The sequence below is a fragment of the Vollenhovia emeryi genome, unplaced genomic scaffold (genome assembly GCF_000949405.1).
Source record: "Vollenhovia emeryi isolate VEMERY1.0 unplaced genomic scaffold, V.emery_V1.0 DF939135.1, whole genome shotgun sequence".
NCBI lineage: Eukaryota > Metazoa > Arthropoda > Insecta > Hymenoptera > Formicidae > Vollenhovia > Vollenhovia emeryi.
Genome location: NW_011967231.1, coordinates 2,265,190 through 2,286,458, shown reverse-complemented (window position 1 = coordinate 2,286,458; position 21,269 = coordinate 2,265,190). Strand labels below are relative to the sequence as shown.

General features: G+C 48.8%; 1 protein-coding gene across 1 annotated transcript in view; it reads left to right on the top strand.

Moving 5' to 3' along the window:
- Positions 1 to 213: 213 nt before the first annotated feature.
- LOC105567725 (Down syndrome cell adhesion molecule-like) overlaps positions 214 to 21,269 on the top strand; it is a 37,198-nt gene continuing 16,142 nt past the window's right edge. Inside the window, exon 1 of the mRNA XM_012022819.1 lies at positions 214 to 1,559. Within this exon, the coding sequence (XP_011878209.1) occupies positions 1,478 to 1,559 (82 nt within the window). The 5' untranslated portion in view covers positions 214 to 1,477. The remainder of the gene's footprint in view (positions 1,560 to 21,269) is intronic.

Here is a 21,269-nt window from a genome sequence, read left to right as displayed (position 1 = left end):
GCTTTAAGCGGCCGCCGCGCCGCGCCGGAGGGTGACGGAGTCGCACGAGTCGCGCCGAGCCGAGCCGAGGGCCCCGACGGCGCCGTCAGTAGGCCTGCCGCGACGCAGCAGTGAGCGCGCCTTCCACCTCGAGCAGGGGGTACACGCGCGTTTCCCGAGGACACCCCCCTCGGATCGGACTGGGAACCGCCGATTCGCGTCGATCTCTCGCGCGCTCGCGCGGGGGATGTCGAGGCCGGAGGCCGATCCGCGCGCGACAGGTGAAAGTGGCACTTGCCGCCGGCGAAACACCCTCGCGCGCTGCCCCGTTCCGGAGGAGACTCGGCGCGAGTTCGCCACCGCCGTCGTCCGCTGACCCCGAGACTCGCGGTCTGGTATCGCGGAATCCGCCGACGGGCATTCCACCCCCGCCGCGAGGAGAAGCGAGATATATTTTTCGCGGCGGGAGAGAGAACGTAGAATTGGTACGCGAGCCGGACGACTGCTCTCTTGCCCGGGGTGATCGATAGATCCCCGCGCCCGTGTCCGAAATCGCGCGGTCGGATCGATCTGGTGCGACCGGAGAGATGCCCGTTCGCCGCCCGAGCGCGTTTTACCTTCTTCGCGACCCGCTGCTATAATTACCAGCGAGCGGTGCAGCGTGAATTCTGCGGAGGACGAAAGGATGCGCGGCGACGAGGGCGGGCGGTGAATCCCCCGGTATAGCAAAGTGTTTTTCGCGCGGCGCGCGTCCACTGCGTTAGCCCGTTAACGCTCGCGATCGAGCGGAGTCATCCCGCGCGGGCCCGCCCCATCGAGCTCTCCGCCCCGCGTTCTCGAAAACATCATTACGTCATTATCGCCGAGCGATGACGGAGAGCGGAGGAACGTGGGATGGACGGGGGTCGTTGGCGTGCGCGCGTGTGAGACCTAGTGGTGTATGAAATGAACGCCAATAGACTGTGCGAGGATGTACGATTACCCGATCGAGTAACCCCGTTAGAGACGACGACGGCGCCGGAGCTTGCGTGCATAAATAACGCGCGTGATCGCGCGCGCGGAGAGCCCTTAAGGAGCCGCGCGACTTACTTGTAATCCCGCAGTTTTACGCCGAGATTCCAGCCGGCGCGCGGAGGAGGTGCCGTGTCGCCGCGTGCCCCGTCGACGGCGCTCAAGCACCCCCCGCGCTCCGACGCGCGGGGCCCGTTAAAACTGTACGCCGGACGTTTTACCGAGGGGGGCCGGCGAAGAAAGATCGGGGGACTCGCCCCGGGGAGTCTCAGATCGATGCGACGGATGTGTCGCCGTCTTATGACAAGATGCGCCCGTTAGAGCCGAGATCCCGGATGACCTGACGGATCACCGGGGAGATCGCTCGTCTCATTCAAAGTTATCAGCCGGCTTCCACTTGAGCACGGGATTTGAGGAAGAGGAGGAGGAGGAGGACGGTGTCGTCCGCGCGAGGGGGCGGAAGCTCCAGGGACTCATTCCGCTTACAATGGAGAGGATGCTCCTGCTGATGAGCCTGCTGGCCCGGTTCGTCGCGGCGGAAGCTCTGCTCGGCGACATCGACGAGCCGCGTAAGTGAATGATAAAACTTGGGTGCTCCCTACCCGGCGGGGAGAGAAAGAGGGGTGGAAACGTAACGTACAGTCGCGCGAGAGAGACAACCAGGGGGTCGTCCTCTCCGCTCGTTTGCGCTCGCTAATGGGATTGGGGAAAACAAATATAATTGGTCCGGATCGATAGGTCGTTTTCTGTTCTCGTTACATAAGGTCCCTGCCTTCGGTCTGTACTTCTTCGAACTTCCCCGTCGTCGCGCTCGTATTATATTATACGTACAGCCGATATGCACGTTTAACGCTAAGTATCTACGCTGCTTTCGCGGGTAACGGGGGAAAATGTTTACGCTCGCGATATTCCCCCTGTGCCTTCGACATAGTGAAAATATTTACGCGCCTGCCATCAGGATCGTATCGATTCTCGCGTCGACTTTCCATATCGCGGGATAATGAGCCGGCGACGTATCGGTGACGCGAACGACGGACAACCGGTCTCTCTCGGTGAAATTTGCATTTCGGCCGAATAAGATAATTCGCGCGAATAATGAAAAATCGAAGAGGTTCGCGGTCAGTTCGGTTAAAGAAGTTCGAGGGACTCCGGTGTCGCGGGCGGCTCGGTCTAAAAATATTGTAGCGCGTCGTTAGTGCGAATTAAGGTAGTTATTTCGTAAAATTATTTATGCGAGAATTGCTTGAAATTTTTACAGTTTATTCTTTACATATTAATACGCGCAAAATAAAACTGATTAAATTAAAATTGACCGTCTCAAAGTTCTAAAAAAAAATGTTAAAGTTTGCTGTGTTACACAAAATATTAAACGTGTAAAACACGTTAAAAATATTATCACACGTAGCAATATAATTCGTTGTAATATTATTACACGTGAAACATTATTTATACATATTATTAAGTGTTAAAATATTAATATTTGCGTTTGCAAACGCAAATGATGGCACATTTTACGTACGAGAAACAAATGTTATAAAGTAAAAAAGAATGAGCAACTGGAAAAATAATAAAAATTAATGACCGTTCCGTTTCATCAATATAAACAGTTAAAACTGAAAAATGGGAAGAATCATGTAGTAGACATGAGTGTAGTGTAAGAGATGTGGCAACAGCGCCTCAAACTATAATCTTCCGAATCTATTTTATAATATGTATTGATCGTAAGTGTATTCTTTAGAACAATATCGCATCAAGATACATCATTGTAATAATTGAGCGCCGGTTCCTGTCTTGAATAACTTTTGAGCATTACTGTCGCGAAGCAACTACCATACCTTAAGATCGCGATGCGGTATCAACGGTTATCGTTTCAGCGTTTCACGTTAACGCTGGATAGAGTACGAAAATATCGAGACAAATTTCGATACGTGACGCGCACAATTGCACGGATAAATTGTATTGATAAAACTGTCCCTTCTCTTCCATCTACGGTAGCCGCGCACAGAGAACTTTGACAAGTGCCATAAAGACTTGACAATAATTGAATTAATTAACGCGGTTAGTTGCAACGATAGCTTCGCGACTATGTCTCCGAGAGAAAATCAATAAATGTTTTCCGTGCCAGGCAAAAATACTGCATGTAAGCGAGGAATACTGACGGTCATCTAATCAATTAGCCAAAGATATAAACGGAACGGGGAAAAGGGGAAGAGAGAAGCCAGCAGTTTTATTTTATTCGCACTTTCGGGCTCAATATTTAACCGGGATAAACTTCGTTTCTCGTTCCAAAAATTCCGCCAAAGGAAAATTGTCCCCTTGCCCGGCGGAAAAATATCGCTTTATCATCGCCGTGATATATTGATTTCTCGGAACGCCGCGCATTTATGCAAGTGCCAATAAAACAGAGCGGGAATAATTATACGATTAGCGATCGTTCGCCGGTGTCTGGAATTATTGCATTCGGCGGGGACACGTCGTCGGATCGTGCCGCAATTATCATGCAACAACGGCTTGGGCAAATAGCGGCATTAAACGCGAAACTAAATCGAGCAAGACGGGAGAATTTATTCGGCGCGGCCCCCGATATACATTTCGGCGTGTTACGTACGGGCCGATGCGCCGAGTGACAAATGACGCGTTCTGATTCACGGCGCGGGGGAGAGGGCGGAGGGCGACGGTGGTAAAAGGACGCGATGGAATTTCGGGCGCGGCGCGATTTACGCCGCTAATTAATGGCGAAGGACAAGTTAGCGCGGGCCGACATCGGCGACAACCTCATAATCGTTATCGTGCGCGATGTGACGTGTCGCGTCGCGTGCGCGAGCGCCGGAAAAAGATGAGACGGGGCGGCGGAGGGGAGGGGGGAAGCGTGCATTAATTTTGACGTACGCACAGGACGTGAACGGCGTCGGGAATTCGCCGCCTGTCAATAGTTGTTTTGCGGGCGACGGCGGCGGCGGGGGAGGAGGACGGGGCCGGGCGCCCTTCGCCACCGTCGTGCTCCACGACATCGGACAGGACCGCAACCCGTTTATTTAATCGATGCATTATGCAAATTGACATAACGGCTCCACTTCGGATGCAGTAATCGACCGCCATCTCTCGACAGATTCACAATGGGCCAACATGTACGCTGAATAATTGGCAGTAGCGTATCGCGGGCTGAAAATCAAAGCCGCTGCATGCGCGTCCTTCCCGGTTGCTCCCCCCCTCCCTCCCCCGGCACCCCTTCCGCTTCCCCCTGTCCGCCGCTGCCCGATCCCATACCCGTGAATTCACGTGTATATCAGGAACCAACGATGGACCCCCGGCGTGTAACGCGCGCACACAAATGCATAATAGTTTGTACGCCGCAGGTACGGCTGTTCTGTTCGGAATTGAATGCCGCCGGGGGTGGGGACGCAGGTCGGAGAACACGCGAGTCGCGGGGGGAAAACACGGGGCGAGTAATAAAATTATTTCGTTTCTGGAATATATTTTTTTTGTGGACAAAACGCTCGGGCGTGCGAAGCGCGTCGCGGAAGAAAGGGTGAATCCCGCAATAAAGAATACACACCTCTCCCCCCCCCCCGCCCCTCCACAGTTCACGTAGCGTCGATGCGTGGATTTACGGCTTCGATTGTTTCGCACAATTCTTGTCAGTTGTAGAGATATATGAAAGTCACCGTTATTCCATCGTTCTCTGCTGGCTTTTGGCTTGTATTTCAAACTCCTTAAAATCCCCTCTCATCCGTCAACCCGGGATTTTTGCCCGCACTCTCGAGGCCAGGGTCCACGATGCTGGAACTTGGTCCAAGTTCTAGCCCCGAGAAACGTGTGTCCAATTAATTTGCAGCTTTTACGGAAGAGCTGATTGGCTACACGTTTCGCGAAACTAGAACTTGCATCGTGGACGCAGGCCTTTAGGCCCGCTGTCACCAACGTTGCTTGGCTCAGCTTAGTTCGTTCCTTGTCTCCTTCCAACTGTTAGAAAGAAACGAACGTAAATTGAACTAAGATTGAAGCGACGTTCGGCGAAAGCGGACCTTGAAAATACCGCCTTCGTCTTCGTTTCTGTGACGACTCAGGCTCGATCGTGCGGCTAGACTCCTAGGTTGCGTCGCATTAAACATTCATACCACTTTAAACTGGTCAAGGGTCCGAGGGCCGTGTTCGTTAGGCAAATAAAGCAAAAACGACGATATAGCCGAAGACTGCGCATGGGATTTTAATGACCGGTTTAGCAGCATCCGTAGACGCGGCGTATAACGCGACGTCCTTGTCATGGTTTAAACGGCGATTACAGCGAAGTAGGACGATTGTAAAGTTAATAGGGATGTGGAACGTTTTTGCAGCAGCGCTACCTTATCTACTTCAATTGCCGCGGTACGGCGGAACATTAAATTTTTACACGATCGTTAAACTGGATAGATTACGATCGGAGGCATCAAACGCTATCCCGTATATCATGCCGTCGTTTGCCGTATCATAGCCGGCGACTTTACACACTGTATTGCTGACGGTAAAGCAAATTATGAAAGTGCGCCAACTCCCAGTCGTACACATAACGCCGTGTGTACATACGTAGCCTCGCTGGAAATGGTGGCGAAAGTTTGAATGAAAAGTTGGCAGCTCTAATCTTCGCTTGCTCCAATAATAAAGATTAAAGGGTGTGTATTTAAAGCGGCTGCCGAGAAAATATTTTGAATTTCCCATTGGAAAAGATCCCGGCGGCGCAATTCGCAATTAAGCGTTCGCGGCGGCACATTATTTGTAGTCCCGCTCTTTCCGCTCGCAATTTACGTCATCCATCCGCAATTGTTTTTTTATCGCGACGTATCGCGATCGATAAAACTGTCGTCATTACTGTTATTTTTAATGAACGAGTCACCGCGGAGGAAACCGTCCATAAGGGCGAGTCACGAAACGCTTGATTTTGTATATTGCAGCAGCAAACAAGAAATTAGTACAATTCCTCTCAAACATTTAAAAACCACGGGACATGTCGTGGCGACACTGGAGTGTATTCATTTCTATGCATACGCACATCGAGACACATCGTTTTACAGTAGCCTTCCCGTAAATAACGAGTAGCCGCGCGATGACTTAATTGACTTAATAAACTTTGATTGCGCACGTGGCAATTAAAAGATATGATGACTGACCGCTCTCTTCTCATCTCGTTTATTTTCAGATCCGTGTGGATTTGTGATCGCAACGTGAAAATCAAAATAAAAACTGACGTGAAAGGTTATTAATAAATAAAAAATAGAATATTTTTACGGATTAATAAAAAAATACATCTATATTCCATTTTTCGCTGAACCCAATTCTTCACATTTTTTTATGGTATATACAGGGCGTCCCGTAAAGACCGAAACAAGGGTGAATTTTCGAGGTTGTCTTAAGACAAAAGTCTGAATACCAAAATGCAAGCTCTAATAATTTTTTAATTAGAAGCATTTAAAATTAGCGAATAAGGCCCGATGCACACTATCGGTTCGCCCACGTTTCTTTTCACGGCCTTATTAATATTTTGCTCGCGTAATCATAGCGAAAAAAGATTTGCGATTGAGTTTGGATGTTGAGAATCTGCTGTTTCATATTAAAAGCCTATCTCATAATAGGAGACTGCCCTCTACATTATATACATCCATTATATGGATCGCACCGTGAGCGGACTGCGAGCGGAGGGTGAGCGAACCAATAGTGTGTATCAGGCTTTAGGTAGCCTATAGCCCGCGAGCTCAGGTGTAGTACAGTGCACAGTCCTAGGGGCGAAGGCTGACCGTCTCAGCCCTTGTCAACACTAATATCAAGATTACGTACGCGAAGAGAATAAGTTTGCTTTTACTAATATTTGCGTAAATACACTGTCTGTGCGGATCACATTTCATGGAAAATCTAAAAGACAGAAACACAATGTGTAAAACGCGAGCCGTTGAGTTTCGTTGCCTCAAATCCGCAGCACTATTCAAACCTATTATAAAACTTATCGTAGTCTGAGCACTTGGGTGTTAAGAGTTTTTTAATGACCTCAGGAATTTATCCTCGGGCGTTGTCCCGGTCTTTCCGGGACACCCCGTACAATATATGGGGGGTTTTTTTTTAAGGTAACTGTTTCACAACTCGCTGCGTATTTTAAAATTGATTTTCCTCCAAGTCATCAGCGAGCGTACACGGCCACCGCTTCGGAAGCGGAGCGGCGCGTCGAATGCGCTTAAACGACTACAGATCTCCTCGCGGTAAACCGCGGGCTCGTAATGGAGCGTAATGCGTGCAGTAACGGTCCATTACGGGCGAAGATATTGAAATTCCGCGGGTGTGCAACTTCGTTCGATGGAAACTTAAAATTCTTTCGCCGGCGGCCGCGCCGCCACCGCCGCTGCCGCCGCGGTCCCGCGGCCGACCCCCCTCGGGCAGGAGTTTCATATCGGGCTGTAAGAAGACGCGGGCAAGTTTATAAAGCACGGGTAAACCGGTAGTATTCCGCGGGCGTTGCGCGGACTCGAAAATAAAGGTAGACTGCAATTACAGCCCGCGGCGTCGGCGACGTCGGCGGCGACGGTGCGGAAGAGAAGGAGCGCGCCGTGGGAATCGAGAAAGCGCAGTCGGTCCCCCGCCGAGATGTCATCCGCGTTGACGTCGCCGCGGGTTACGGGGCAGAAATACGGAGAGACACGGGGAGAGTGGGAGGGAGCGAAAAAAAGGGAGAGAAACCGGGAGAAAAAATGGGCTTCAATGTCCGCCGTGAAATACAGGGTAACGATCGGTGACACCGAGACCGGAAGCTCCGCATGGATAATGTATCCGGGCCGCCTGACCCGGGTTTACCCCCGGGGTACGCACCTCCGGCGGCGGCGGCTCGTTTGTCCTATTCGGGAGCCACGATGCAACTGCAGTCGGAACGTGACGCCGTCGGATCGCGGGTGGCGTATTTTTGGCACGAGGGGGAGGGCGTATTGTTCACCCGCCACCCCCCTTTCGTTTTTCTCCCCCTTTCGCTCGGGGCGCGATTTACCACCGGTGATTTTACTATGCAATTTTGCCGCGCGCAGGGACGAATATGTACGGCGTTGCAGAAGTGCGTTTTACCCCCCCCCCTCCCGCCCCCCGATCATACGTAATAGGGAACGAGCTGGATAGGATGCCAGTTTTATTTCGATATTGACGCGTCGTTACGGAGTCATTCATCATGCGCGCATAAAAGGCGCCCCGTGACGTGCCCGACAAACTCCGCTCGATATTCTCCCCGTGCAATTTGGAGTCAATTTTCTCTTAAAAATGATGAAATTACGGGCGTGCTGTTTTAATTCTAAACGTTTAAAATTATAAGCGATTACGAAAGCGAGCCGTGCCGAAAATAATCCTCCAAGATTTATTCAGTTAGTTAATGACCATCAATGAATATCAACGGGTCGGGGGGGAAAATTATATTATAATAAAAATTATACGCGCTCTTTAAATCGAATAGAATATCATCGGCGAAAAGTAAAATAATGCTACTGATTTGCAGCTCTTTAAATCTGCAGTATTATCTCTCCGCAGCATTAATTATTTATATTTCAAACTGAATTTGTATTGACTTTCCAATTATGACGCGAGATTATTTTCGCCGAGAGACAGCCACGTTTATCGCCACTCTTAATCTTATATCGCGTAGTGCCGTCAAATTCGAGGTACAATTTTTTTAAGTATAATTTAGATTTGAGTTACATACTGATAAAAGATATTTTTACCGATATATTAGCACGTGGTACAAGATATATGAGGTAATAATGAATATATGGCGATCAGTCGGTACCGCTCGAGGTACCGCTCGAGGTACCGTCTATAAATTCACGGTACATTTTTTAGGAGATACAAGTGGTTCCCGTACGTACTTCCTAAAGTAGCACGAGGTACGATGTACCTCCAAATGCCTGTCTCCATGCCAACGAGAGATAGCTTTTGTTATTATCTTCCTTCGTCGTGCCACACTTGCGTGATCGCGTCGGCTAAAGACACGAAGTGCATATTACATACATTATGAACGGGTTTTGTAATACGAGGCATTTTTCGTGGCCAGTGCCAAGAATTGAATTACGAGTGTACAGAGTACATTCGCAAATTACATAAAGTGGATCAATCTTACATTTTATGTCTACATTGTGGGCATCCACCAACAAGACGCGTAAATAAGACTCCTACACGGAAAAAAAATTAGCTGCTGTAGCTAAATAACTTAGCAAAATATGGACAGCTAATATTTTTAGTTGTGATAGCTCAATATTTTGCTACGACAAACGGGTTTGCTGTCGTAGCAAAATATTGAGCTATCACAACTAAAAATATTAGCTGTCCATATTTTGCTAAGTTATTTAGCTACAGCAGCTAATTTTTTTTTCCGTGTAATTTCGAGGTACTATCTTGCCTCCTATTTTTACTGGATTTTTATGTACCGCATAATTACGTATACGTTTAATTTTAACGTGCACCTCCGATTTTTTGCGGTACACGCTCACGGAAAAAAAAATTTAGCTACATATGGACAGCTAATATTTTTTAGTTGTGATAGCTAAATATTTTGCTACGACAGCAAACGGTTTGCTGTCGTAGCAAAATATTTAGCTATCACAACTAAAAATATTAGTTGTCCATATGCAGCTACATTTTTTTTTCCGTGCTTAAGAGTGCAGCACTCGGGTAAAACGAACGCGCGGGTAACGTTTCGAGCATTTGATTTGCGAAAGGGCGCAACGGCTTAAAATAACTACGAGCCTACGTGAAATTATCCGGATATCGATATGAGGGCGCGAGTCGCGCGAGAGACGTTGGCGATTTTTAATAAAAGTTTCGGGCTATCGGGAGCTCTTTCGCGCCCAACGAGCTCCGCCGCGTCGCAGCCTCTCGCTTCCGCGCCATTGCGCTTCTGTCTCCCCCGCGCGCCACTGTCGTAACAATTTCTATTTGTAATGCAGGATCGTGTCATCCTCCTCGATATCACGATTTTCTCGCATCCGGGCTCGTAAAGGCCAGACGACGTCATTTTCCGCCTCGCATATTACTTCTTGCATTTCGCAGCGACGTTTAACAAAAGGCGCATGCATAATATTAATCCTCTTATCGTGTCCTTTTTATCTTTTACGACGTGTAATCAGCGTGCGCGCGGCATCGATTTGATACGAAGTCGCGTCTTGATAAATAACGTCCTTTCAAAGTCCCCGCTTTTTTGAATTTCAGCCGCATCTGATAAGCGACGTTTTTCTCCATAAAAAAAACTCCATCTTCCTTTTCATTCTTTTTTACATATGCATATATATTTTGCACGTATACTTATTCAAGACATTCAATGCTTATCAGAGTCTATTCAGCTAATTATGCTGCAATTTTTTATCGTACTCCGAAATCACGAAGGATAATTAATTGATATTGCGTGCTGCGTGTGCCAATTATTAATATTATAAAGCGTTGTAGCGAGATACGATGTATATTTCCACGAAGAAACAGATATCACAGTGTATGTGGAAAATTGTTAATGTCGGCGATCCGAAAATATGCGATTCTCGCGCGATTACGAAAAGCGGACACGTGTAGAAATAATCGATGATTACACCGACACGGTACGTCGTCGTTGTCGTGATATTTAATTCCGGCAATCGCAGGGCCATAAAAGCCGCGTTAAAGCGCCTATCGCCGTCAGCGTTATTAATTTTCAAACTGCACGGGGGTTACGCCCGGAAGGTGGTCCGCGGATGCTCGCTCGCTCGCGGGGAGGGGGGGGGGACGGGAGGTTGAAGGGGGCTACTTCGTAAATCACTCGACGGGATTTATTATCGAGGATGTTCGCGTAAATGGCGGCGCCGCGGCGGCTTCGACCGCGACGCCGGAAAAGAAAGGAAAAGCCAGCCGGGACGATGGAAGGCGAGCGCGGCGGAGCGAGCTCCGTGGGGCCGGGGATGACTCGGTCGTAAGAGAAGGATATCCGGCCTTGAAAAGCGAGAGGCGAAAACCGAGAGGGAGGGAAAAGTGGGTAGAAAAGAGGGCAGAGGGGGGGAAAAAAGAGAGGAGGAAGAAGAATAAAAACGGGAAGCGAGAAGAGCAGGAGAAACATCGCGGCAACTATTTTCACAATGGTGCGGTGTACAACGTTCGGCCGGGCACGCCGGCGCGAAATAAGTCGGCGCGGCTAGGCGATATGTGTAGCACGAGAAAAACAGGAAACCGCGGTATTTCAAAGTCCTGGCTAACGAACGACCCCGTAGCCGGCCGGCTGCCTGGCCGGCTGCCTGGCCGGCTAGCCTGGCCGGCCAGCTAGCCAGGCTGGCTGGCTGGCTGGCCAGTCAAACTTTCTGTTAGTACGCGGACGGAGAACCCTCTGGCGAAAATTTTCCGCGAGCTCCAGCGAGCTGTGACTAATGCGCTACTCCGCCACAGCTCTTTTCTGACGATAGGACTATTCCGTAAAAAAAGGGGAAAATAAATAAATAAACGCAAGAGAGTTCTGTTTTTACGGATATACTTCTTTCCCGCGTGCTCTTTTAATTAGAGCGTAACGTGCGTTTCTCTTTTAATCGTGCGTTAAATGTATTTTTTTCATCATTAATATCGTCAATGCGTTAGTTAACCCTTTCGTTCCCAGTACTGTAGCGGTCAGTATTGTAAATCGTATAATAAAATATCACCGCGGTTTATATTTTATTCTGGTGAATATATGTTGATTCGGTATAGTCTAATGTACAATAGATGGCTGTGAAAACTTTGCGCTTTACACTTGTATAGATAGCACATATTGATACACTTTTAAGAACTGCTACGATGAGTATTATCGTCTTTCATCTGACCTCGTTGCAATTCGGCGAAAAAGGTTAAATATAATACAAGTTCATAGAATTACATCTTTCGATACATATGTGTTACATGCACGGAAAAAACAATGTAGCTGCTGTAGCTAAAACTTAGCAAAATAGGGACAGCTAATATTTTTAGTTGTGATAGCTCAATATTTTGCTACGACAGCAAACCGTTTGCTGTCGCACCTAATACAATAGGCACAGTAGCAAAATATTGAGCTATCACAACTAAAATATTAGCTGTCCCTATTTTGCTAAGTTTTAGCTACAGCAGCTACATTGTTTTTTCCGTGTGCACTTACCAAAGATAAAAAAGATTTATACAGTATAATAACTTCACCAATTGCAACATAGATGCAACAAAAATAACACGTGGAAAGAGGTCCTTAAACGTTCTCAAAGTATCTAAAGGTTTTTATAAATATGCTGTCATCGTAGGCATCTGACATCTACTGCACAGATAGACATTTCAAACTACTATAATCAAGCATTAAATAATTTGAAAACGAAAAGGTGAAATAACATTGTAAAAGATTTTATTCAAAGTATTTATGATATTCATCGAGAAACTGTATGTGAAATTAGTATATTTTTCTAGAATATTGGAACAATTAATATATAAACAGACGAATTCGTTTTTAGATATAAAACCTTTATATCTAAAGATATGAAAGGTAAATTTAAAGTAAATCTAAGGTAATCGCTATGGAGTATAAAAATCCTTTCTACGCAGAGTTGCATCGGTTGCTTAGTCTCGGAAATGAATCAGTAAAGCCGTATGTCCACGATCCAAAAACTGTGTCCACGTCCCAGTTCCGAGAAATATGTAACCAATCAACTCGCATCTTTTACGGAAAAGCTGCGAGTTGATTGGCTACACATTTCTCAGAACTATAGAACTTGGACAACAGCTCTTGGATCGTGGACGCAGGGCTTAACGAACGTGTACGGTAATATCTCGACGTTATCACGAATGTGACCACGAAATTTTTTTTAGTGCATTGCGATTCAGACTCCTCTGGGATTCTCACCAAATACACTTTGTCGCGCGCGTCGCCCTGATGCACTCCTCTCGTCGCGCGATGTTTCCGCTTCGACTATTGATTATCCAGCGGATCACACGCCGTATTTATTTGCCTGTCTATAATATGCTCACGGTGGAACGGAGCGCGCCGGAGATTTGCATGCACAATAAGCGATCTGTCGCGTAATACAGCCCTCGTTGCTGCGGCGAGGGTTTCGATAACGAGCGCGAGCGCGCGAGGGTCCCCCCCCCCCCCCCAAAGGGAGGCGGCCGAATAATGATCGCGTTTTTATTCATTTGCGCGACCCCGACGCTCGCGAAAGTTCACCCTTCTTCGCGAAGGCAAACTCCCGGGCGCGGAGATAAGAATTTTCGGCACAACTAACATTAAATATTACGCGCGGCGTCTGTCGGCCGCGTTTAATCGCCGAAAATAATCGGGGGATGCGCCGCCGTGTCTGCACAAAACGCCTCCGCCATCCGCGTTTTCAATTATTTATGCTACGTTATGCACGTACCGAGTATGCATTCTATAGCTAATTAGAATAATGCGGAGAACGATGGCGACGTTACAATGCCGCAGCACGACCGACGAAATTTATTCAATACTAACAGCGCTAATTTTACATAGGAATCTTGATGAATTATTAAAGACTCCGGGCCCTGCCCTTCCCCTCCGAGGGGAGGGAGCATGTCCGGGTTACGTACATTTCATGGCTTTTCTATCTGGCCGCTGGCCAAGTGGTAGGCTTTTCGATTAAATGAATCGATCCTTGTAAATGTCTATAGTCGTATTGCTTTTACCACGGCGCCTACCGCGGTAGCTCCGGGCTCTCCCCCTAACGCTGCACAATCATAATTCCGTTCCGGCTCCGGCGTGAAAAAATAGCGCGCGCGTGTAATGCAGGGGGTGCTTACGGGTACCGGCTTATCAAAGGCCAAATCGCACCGCGCTCGAGTACGATTTCTCTCTCTCTCTCTCTCTCTTTCTCTCGCTGATGTACAAAATGTGCACGCGGAAAATTAATAAAGGGGAGTCTTTAACAAAAAAACGATATGCGCCGCGCGAGATTCGGAGGACAGAAACGATGGCTACATGGGCGACGTGGGCGTGGCGCAGCCCCGCTGAGCGCCCCTAACAAAAAACGAGGCAATAGCGACGAAAGACAGAACGCAAGAAACGCCCGACCTGTGAACCTGCCTCGTGCACATGATGTCATTATTGCTTTGCATTTGCCGCTCTCGCCCTCGCCCTATCTCAGGCTCGCCTCGCCTCGCCTCGCGCGCGTAAGTAAGGCGATATCGTACGCGCGAATTCGCCGGGAGCAGCTGCACGGAGCCCGTCCTTACGCGAACGTTCGCGGCAAATTACATTTCCGCGACTCCACCCCTTGTCGACCGAAGAGCTGTTACTTACTTACAAAGCGCGCTAAGTCGTAATTCCTGTAAAACTCCTCTCTCCCTACCCCCTCCCGGTTCCCCCCCCGTCCTTCCCCTCGCGCGCCCGAAAGTTCTTTAAACGGTCTCACGCGGGGAGGGGCAGGGAGAAACCCCTTTGATCATAATCTCTCGCCCGGAGTTATTTGGGAGCACCTGAATTCCAACGCGCGCGTGGCCGCCCGAGCGATAAAGTCGCTTTACCGAGGAGAAATCTTCTTTTTCCTTCCGCTCCCCGAGCGAGTGCGACGGCGAAAAAGAAACGGGGGGGGGGGGGCATTAGACAGATTCGCGTCTGAAGGCGCGAACCTGATCGCCACCTGATAGATCTTATCTCTTGCGAAGCGTCAAAGGAGAAGCGCGCTGAACATCCGGTTGATTTTGCTAAACCAAGGCGGTAAATCGAATGTAAACGTTTCCGCCTCCTGCAGTCTCGGTAATTGTTGATCACCCCGGACCCGTCCGGTTACACCGCCGTCTACGGCGGACACGTGTTTGACCGCCGAAGACTATGACAGGCAATCGGGCCGTGCGCCACACGTAGAGAAGTTTCCCTTAACATTTATCCTGAAAATCGTGTAATTGTGGGACAACACGGTATTTCGAAGAATTTTATAAGAGTTTCTCGAAATTTCACCGTACATCTTACCAGTAATTATACTTGGTATACGTTTTACTAGTAAATAGTACACCAAGTATAATTACTGGTAAAATGTACGGTAAGATTTCAGAAAGCTCTCATAAAGTTTTTCAAAACGCCACGATTACACGATTTTCAGGACAGATTACCCGGAAAATCGTGGGACATGGCATTTTGAACAACTTTATGAGAGTTTTCTGAAATTTTACCATACATTTTACTAGTAAATAGTGCACCAAGTATAATTACTGGTAATGTACGGCAAAATTTCAGAAAACCCTCATCAAGTTGTTGAAAACGCCACGTTGTCCCACGATTACACGATTTCCAGGGTAAATCTTAAGAGAAACTTCCCTCCGTGCACGACTCCGCTGGCGATCCCCGTGTGGTCGCGCGCATAAACCAATTTCATTCGAATAGCATACAATCCGCAGATTACAGATCTCGCGCCCGCATTTTCTTAGCCGTGGCGAATGTCGCGGCGCGACTAATGGCTTTCTCACGAGCGGGGTATCGCCGCGTGTGGATCGCACGCAGATCGCGCAGATTGCGGTGAAAAATATTCCGCGAAGGAGCGTTACGGCGCGAACTACGCCGGCCTCGATAGGGCTGGACGCGGTTGACCTCCTCCCGGCCGGTCGCCGCTCGCGGCCGAAAAACCGCGCGGCGAGAAACGCGCCTCTCTAATCCGTCCCGTTTTATTTACGGCACCACGCGAGATCTAGATTGTCTTCTTATTAATCCTCGTATCTCGTTCTTCATCCGCCGCCTCGCCGTAATCCGTTTCTTCTCCGCGAGACGCCAAAAGTGACTCGGGAAAGCTGCTTTCGGTCCGCCGCCAAAAGGATCCCGTCGGAGCCTCTTTACTTTGTCCCCCGGTCTATCTCGCCTTCCCCGTTCCTCGCTTCCGCGCGCCCCGGGGGCTCGGCGCAAAGGGAAAAATCCCGGAACTCAATGCGGGACTGATTGGCTCGCGCGATTATCCGTGGTCCTCCGATTGTCTCGGAAACGTTGTCTAAGAAGAAATCCGGAGTAACGTCCCGAGGTCGCGAGGAAGAAAAAGCGGAGGCGGGAACGTATATCGGGATATAGAGAGGGACGCGGGAAATAGAGGGCGAGGTAAGAAAACGGGGAGAAAAAGGAAGGAAAGGGAGAAGTGACGGCGCGATTTCGCGAACGGGCGACCGCGGGAGATGGCGGGGAAGCGGATACGGAGGCTGAGCCTCGCGTTTCTCCTTTTATCCCGCGGATCTGGATTCATTCGGCCGGACAGCCAGCCAACCAACCAGTCGGGCCACTCTCTAATGCCCGGATCTTTATACGCTTCTTGGCCACCAACGCGATTCCGGACGGAAGAAACACCGTCGCCCGGCATCGATCGGGGCGCCGGGCGCGGCACGATTCCCTTCGGTCGGCCGGAATCGCTAAAGATCCTCGAAACAATCGTAGACATGCCGGCTGCGTTTCTTCCCGACGGGCTCCTTTGTTCACGGCAAGAAAGGGCCCGCGCGCACTTCTATCTGATTCCCGTTTCATTATGCAGCGAAATGACGTCCGGATCTCGCTCGGTTTATCTTTAACCCCGGACGACGACAGTCGCGACTTACGTCCGCGCGCCCACGGGATCTCGCGCGGAACAGACTAATTTCGAAATAAGACCAAGTCGCGCGAGTAGAAGTTACATCCCGGCGAGAGGGAGAGAGAGAGATATCACTTGGCCGGCTCCTCACACGGGGCCCCCGGCTTCATCAGCATCAATTAACTTTAATCCTCGTTTAATTGCGAGAGAGGGACGGTTAAACTGCGATTAAAATTAACCGGCGTCGTCGAAACCGGCGATTAGTATCCCCCAAAAGCGAAATGGGCCGCGACGAAGGTGCCCGTTTCGCTTTTTCCCCCCTCGCTCCCCCCCCCCGCCCCCCGGCCTCTTGCGCGCGATAATGCACCGCGAATTTTCCCGTAACGCCGCAGTTAGCCGACACTCCCTCCGCCGGCGACGCTTTATCCTCCCGACCGAGATACGCCTCAACCAGGATTTCTTTTCTGCCGCTTCGCACCCGCGAGGAAATACCTATATACGCGGCTCGATGAAACCTGAATGCCTGGTAGGTGGAAAGGTTACCGCCTATCTGATGGCGAGTAAATACGGTCGCGGCGCGGCGGAGACGCGACCGGTTCTGTCGCACCTGCTCCAGAGAGTTATTTCCCCCCTCGTCCTCCCGCCCCCCCCTCCTTTTGCCTACGTATTCGCTATCCCGCGTAACAATCCACTCTCCTCGCCTCGCTCGGCGGCCCTCTCCGTGCACCTTCGGCCTTCGCTTTGCACTTTACACCTTACACCTCTCTACGTGTATTCTCGCGGTATCCCGTCCTTCCAATTTATTCCCGCTGCCGTTTCTTCCCGCGTCCTACCCCGCCTGCCGCGGCATTCGTTTCCTCGAGCCCTCCATTATGCACGCGTACACGCGCGCCGGGCGACGTGCACCGTCGTCAGGAGTGCGGGTACGCGTATGCGCGGACGCGCACGCTGGTTACTTTGTGCCGCGGCCGTCATTATTACGGGAGGACAAAAGTACAACGTTCTCGTCACGCATACGTTAATTCTGCACACGGAGATGTATTTAATGTTTGCACGGCAATTAACGTTGCGCGACGCAGCCGAAGTTGCAATTTGTACCACAAAAAGGATTTCCGGCTTCAGTGCTACCGCGCATCGATCTGTTATGAGAGAGGACAACTATATTTGTTGTTGAGAGAGGAATATTTTTATCTTAAATGGAAAACTCTTAAGTCTGGAATAAAACGATTGGTTGGCGAGCGCGTTGTAACAATTGTAAGACACCGGGAGATTTGTTCTAGATGTTCGGAAATGCAAGCTTAAATTTTAACACGTTACCTTTATTCTAATATGGCAAGTCAATCTTATTTGACTCGAGACAGGAAAGCGGGAATTGCTGATTTAATCATACTGTTATATAAGTTCAAACCCTGGCTGAGGTAATATATTTTTCGCAATAAATTTTCTGTATTATTAAAAACGCCAGGTATGGTCAAGAAAACACTGACGTTGTTAATTACCGCTGGCGACATTGAAGAATTCTGATTAGTTAATCATATTATTGCTTTATCTCCCGACCGCGTGAGGTTGTGACAAATTGAAATGTGCCAAGAATACTTTTCGTCTTGTCGTCGGAAATCCTTTCCGACAGAAAAGAACTCGCGAGGAAGAAAATTATTAATTAATTAAGAAGAATCGTTCTGAAACGCAGTTTTCTAAACAAGAAACAAGAATGACCAATGCGAGTCAAGGCGGGATGTAGATAGCCTATACTTGTAATTTTTAATAAATTGTGAATTCATATACCGCAATAGTTTTCGTTTCTGGACGAAACGCAATTTTCGTTAAAGCAAATGAAAGTCCAATCAAGTGTGTATAAAACATGCACTACCTTGCCCAAACGATTCCGCCGGGCAGCGGCTATCACATTGGACAAACACGGGCCCGGTGTATACAATGCCGTGTATAATGTCGAATGTAAAGGCAGCGTATGGCTGGAATTGACAATTCGGGGTCCGTTAGATCGTGCCGGGCTTTCGCCTCCGACACGGTGGATTATTTCTAACGAAGGCGACGTCGCTACTATTTCGCGGCACGTAATTTCAGGGATTACGCCAGCGTGCCGAATTTTCGGGAGCGAGCAAAACGTAATTGCCTCTGCGGTGGGAGCGTCACGTTACAATGCATATGCACGTGTCGAACTACACGCCGGTGCTGCGCGCAGTAATTTGATTTGTAAAAACGTCCCTAAATGTAACGTACCGTCTGCGCCTTGTCTCGCAGGGAGCGCAAACCTAATTTTACCGCGATTAACAATGCGACTTGTCATCGAGCAATATTTCGCTCTCGTGTACTTCTTATACAGTCGTCGTCCCGTTCTTCAACCTGTAGAGGGCCGGCATTTTTCCATTGGAATTTGTAATGATTTTAAACAGAAAATTTATGCATACATGTAATCTACACGTTCCGCAAAGTTTTCAAGTTTGCTCCTGGCCACTGTAGTGGCCACTCCGGGCCTTTAAAGGTTAATAAACGTACGGAACATATGTCTTGTCCGATGTCACTGGTGTCTATTTTTTTTCCTTCGTTTCGCACGCCGTTAAAAACGGCCTGATATCTCGATCGTGAACTCGGCAACACAATATTCGGACACTATTGTACAAGAAAGCTTCTGGATACCGCGTGTCGCTCAGCTGTCACGTTAGGCCGACGTGCGTGCGTCCTTACAACGTTTTCCTTTTAGTGCCATTGTAGCAACGTAGAAAGAGACGTCGCCGTTTCAAACTTTGAGTGCCGATTCTGAGAAAAGACCTCCTCGCGGAATTAATTTTTTAATTCACATTTGCGACGTCTTTCAACGTAGGAATTAAAAGTAAAGATTGCCTTAAGTGAGTCATGTCGCGATAGAATTCGGCCAATTTGCGTCGTAAGGTGTCGTCGAGATTCACCGACGAGATTCAGACACGGCGAGGAAATTCCGATGCGACGAGCATCTAACGTTTAATCGTAACTGGCCGTTAACCTGTCCAGCTGTTTACGGGTGAAATGCGCGTGGCGTCGATCACGCGAGCGCAGGAAGCAAGTGCAACGTTAACGCGAGACGAGATTAGGGACTCTTCCCTATTTTTGCTTAGACGAACGCATCCTTCGGAGAGTCGTAAAACGCGCCGTATTCCTGCCAGAAAGCATCATGAATCTCTATAACGCGGTGTTTCCGGCTACTTCGGCGAAAGAATTGCGGTGCTCACAATGCGAGGCATCGCTAGTCGTATATTAGGGTGTAAAACGACATATATGTCCCTCGAACTAAAGTTGGAAACGTGATGCACGACGGCGTGCGCGTGTACCTATGCGGGTCGAGCGAGGGGGGAAACAAAATCTTGATTCGCCGTGAAATTCAATACTGTTTCAACAGGGCGAGCCTAAAAGCCTGTGTCCGCGATGCTAGAACTTGGTCCAAGTTCTAGACCCGAGAAATGTGTAGCCAATCAACTTGCAGCTTTTACGGAATAGCTGCAAGGCTACACATTTCTCGGAGCTAGAACTTGGAGCAAGTTCTAGCCCCGTGGACACAGGCCTTAATGCCTCAAACCCCGAAGTCGAGACCGCGGATAAGAAAAACGGAATACGTTCACTGAAAAAAAAAATCTGATAGATTCAACCAGACGTCTGTTAGAAAATGGACGAATCAGAATTCCTTTAAGATTTACCAGAATTCTTTAGGATTTACCATGAAAGATATTTCATAACCAGAAGTTTGCTAGACTTCACTACACATCTGGTAAATCCTAAAAGAATTCTGATTCGTCCATTTTCTAACAGACGACTGGTTGAATTTATCAGATTTTTTTTTCAGTGTTCGATTCTAAAGGAATCCGTTTCTTATCGACGGTCCTTTGATTGTAGAGGAAAGTATTGCGAGATAGACTCTTAAAGTGAGATGGCAGGGTATCTGCTAAATTAATAGACATCATCTGTTGGCACTGTCGTGCATTTATTGGCCTTGGGGTGAAATCTGTTGAGCGGTAAATTTGTTGTTTAGATCGTGTAATCGTTGCGAGAAAAGATTTGCGATTGAATTTGGACGTCGAGAACCTGCTATCTCATATTAGAGGCATATCCCACGATCTAACATTAATAAATTCTAACGCAAGGATTAATCGCGTTAGACCCGCCAAGAGCGTCCGGCCCGGTAAAATTACACGAGGCACCGATCTCCAATTTCCCCTTTTTAATTTCGTAGACGCCGTGTTCGCGGAAGTTACGAAAAGGAGCGGTATAATCAAAGTACGGGCACTCCGGGGCTGCCTGCGTTCGGATTTTGCGTTCGCCGCGCGGCAGTCTGATTTTATTGGTCGACAAACGTGGCGCGGGCACGTAGCGGGACTTTATTGAAGTGTTATGCGCAGTCACAAAACGCCGGGAATTCTGATAGCGGCGAATTACGCAACGCGTGCCCCAGTTCCAAGAATTTTTCGAGCCTGCAAACACGGGCGGGAAAGGCCCATTGAAATGCGGCGGCGAAATGGATCCCACGCCCAGCCCCGGCGAAATCCGGGCGATTCGATCGCTTTCGCGCTCACTTGTCATCTTCGTGTTCGACAACGTGCCAATTATGCCAGCGAATTCTGTCGCACGCTCGTTACACTCGCGCGCGCGCGCCTTACCGCATTTGTTGCCCTTTCCCGTTACCGTCGTTGTTGCGACAAGCGCACGATAAACATCGGGGCTACAGCGGAGCAGGGTACACAAACCACCGCTGGTTTCCGGTATCCGCCATATCTCGCGGGACCTGTTAAATAATTTACC